At 38.2% G+C, this 2,017-nt stretch overlaps 1 protein-coding gene across 1 annotated transcript; it reads left to right on the forward strand.

The window, feature by feature from the left end:
• The first annotated feature begins 409 nt into the window (after positions 1-409).
• Positions 410-871, forward strand: LOC145607145 (uncharacterized). The gene has a single exon (XM_081662894.1). The coding sequence runs from the start codon at positions 410-412 to the stop codon at positions 869-871; it is 462 nt and encodes a 153-aa protein (XP_081519020.1).
• Positions 872-2,017: the final 1,146 nt, after the last annotated feature.

The following is a 2,017-nucleotide window of genomic DNA, read 5'->3' on the forward strand; positions in this document are numbered from 1 at the left end:
TAACTGGACCTTGTTTGGCCTTGTTCCTTGGTTTGGGCTAGTCTTTTGTGTTTTGTGATTCTACCGGTTATCTATAAGCATTCTTCACTTCGGTCCAACACAAAGATGGTTTTATTTATCGTCATTGCACTTCCTGTCGGGACAGGAGGCAAAAAGTAGGTGTCTACAATGGGCTATAGATTTCATGGGCCCTGTAATTTCTTCACATGGAAACAAATATATTTTGTTTGTCGTTGACTATGTCTCTAAGTGGGCGAAGGCTGTGGCCTCTCCTACAAATGATTCTATAGTGGTTGTTAATCTTTTGAAAAAGGTGATTTTTCCGAGATTTGGTGTTCCAAGGGCCATAATTAGTGATGGGGGTCACATTTCAAGCATCACTACTTTTTCGTTAGGCTTCTCGATAGGTATGGAGTATCTCATAAGCGAGCGCTCGCTTACTACCCTCAAACGAGTGGCCAAGAGGAGATCACCAATAGGGCTCAAACTGATCTTGGAGAAGACATTGGCTAGAACAAGGAAAGATTGGTCTTCAAAGCTCATTGACTCTCTATGGGCATATAGAACCACTTTAAAGATTCCAATAGGGACCACTTCCTATAAGCTTGTTTATGGGAAAAATTTCCACTTACTCGTAGAGATGGAACATCGAACTCATTGGGCGATCAAGCAAATCAATTTTGACCTCCATAGTGCGGGTGCGCAAAGACTTCTTGAGCTACATGAGCTAGAAGAGTTAAGAGTGAATGCTTATGATAGTGCAAGCATGTACAAGACAAGGACTAAGGCTTGGCATGATGCTAAAATTGTCAAGAAGGAATTTGTCAAAGGCAAAAAAGTCCTCCTTGATAGGGATAAGGTAGGTCGTTAAATTACTCCCCTAATCAAATTAATCATTTATAATCCTAAACTACCCTAACACAAGTATAGGGGTGCGTAAAGGGTCGAACCACTAAGGAAGCACACTCATTCAACATCAATGTCACTAATGCAAGAGTAAGAAGGGAAATGTTTTTGTTGGTTTTCTTGGATAAAAAGCACTAAAACTACGAATAAACAAAATAAAGACAATTGAATCAAGAGAGAAAAACGCTAGGGGTACGGGGGTGTCAAACATGATTAGAAAGAGGGGAATGATGATAATTATCATGAAGAACATGCCAAAGAACACAAGATCCTACCTAAACAATTCATTCTCATGCAATATTCTAGGCATCAATGAAAGAAGTCTATGCTAATTAGGATCATTCTCATGCATCCTATTAGACACAAGCAAATCAAGAGAATAGAAACACAATTCATAAAACTCCATTTTAACAACTCATTCTCATGCAATCATTAAAATAGAGGTGATCTTAATCTAGTTCAAATCACTTTCATGCATTTAAACTAGAGGGCAATCAAATAAAGTGCAACAATAATCTCAAGGTATCAAAAATCATGTCTTTCATCAATATAAGGCATGTATTCAATCCAACAATCATCATTCATCCAATATTCAACACATATTTTCCACCCCTTCCCCTAGCTAAGAAATTAGCCTAGAAAAGGGGGAATAAACATGATAGCCAAGCTAAGAGTAAACTCAAGAAACACAAAATCAAACATGATAAAAAACAATGAAAATCGCAAAGATAGATTAATTCACAAGACAAGTGAAAATAAGCAACTAGAAGGCAAATAAACAAAACTAAGTGAAAGGATTAGAGATTACTAAAAAGGAAATAAATGAAAGATGAAAACTTGGAATGTTGCTTGATTGATTGAAGAGAAACTTGAACAAAGTTGCATACAATGGAGATAACTTGAGCAATACTACACTTTCTCTCTCTAAGATTAGGGTTAAAAATGTACATAATCATCTCATTACAAACCTAAGGGTATTTATATCCCCCTCACATTACACTAAATGAAGGCTTAAGAGAGCACGGAAATACCCACGAGAGCGGCCGCTCCATCGGGGGGGGGGGGGGGGGGAGGGGAGCGGGCGCTCTAGAGGGTATTAATAAAAGGCACT

This window comes from Chenopodium album, chromosome 23 (assembly GCF_948465745.1).
Source record: "Chenopodium album chromosome 23, dcCheAlbu1.1, whole genome shotgun sequence".
In the NCBI taxonomy this organism is placed as follows: domain Eukaryota; kingdom Viridiplantae; phylum Streptophyta; class Magnoliopsida; order Caryophyllales; family Amaranthaceae; genus Chenopodium; species Chenopodium album.

Excerpts from the sequence above, each read along its gene's own strand:
- LOC145607145 (XM_081662894.1), top strand. The coding sequence starts at position 410 with ATGGAGTATCTCATAAGCGAGCGCTCGCTTACTACCCTCAAACGAGTG.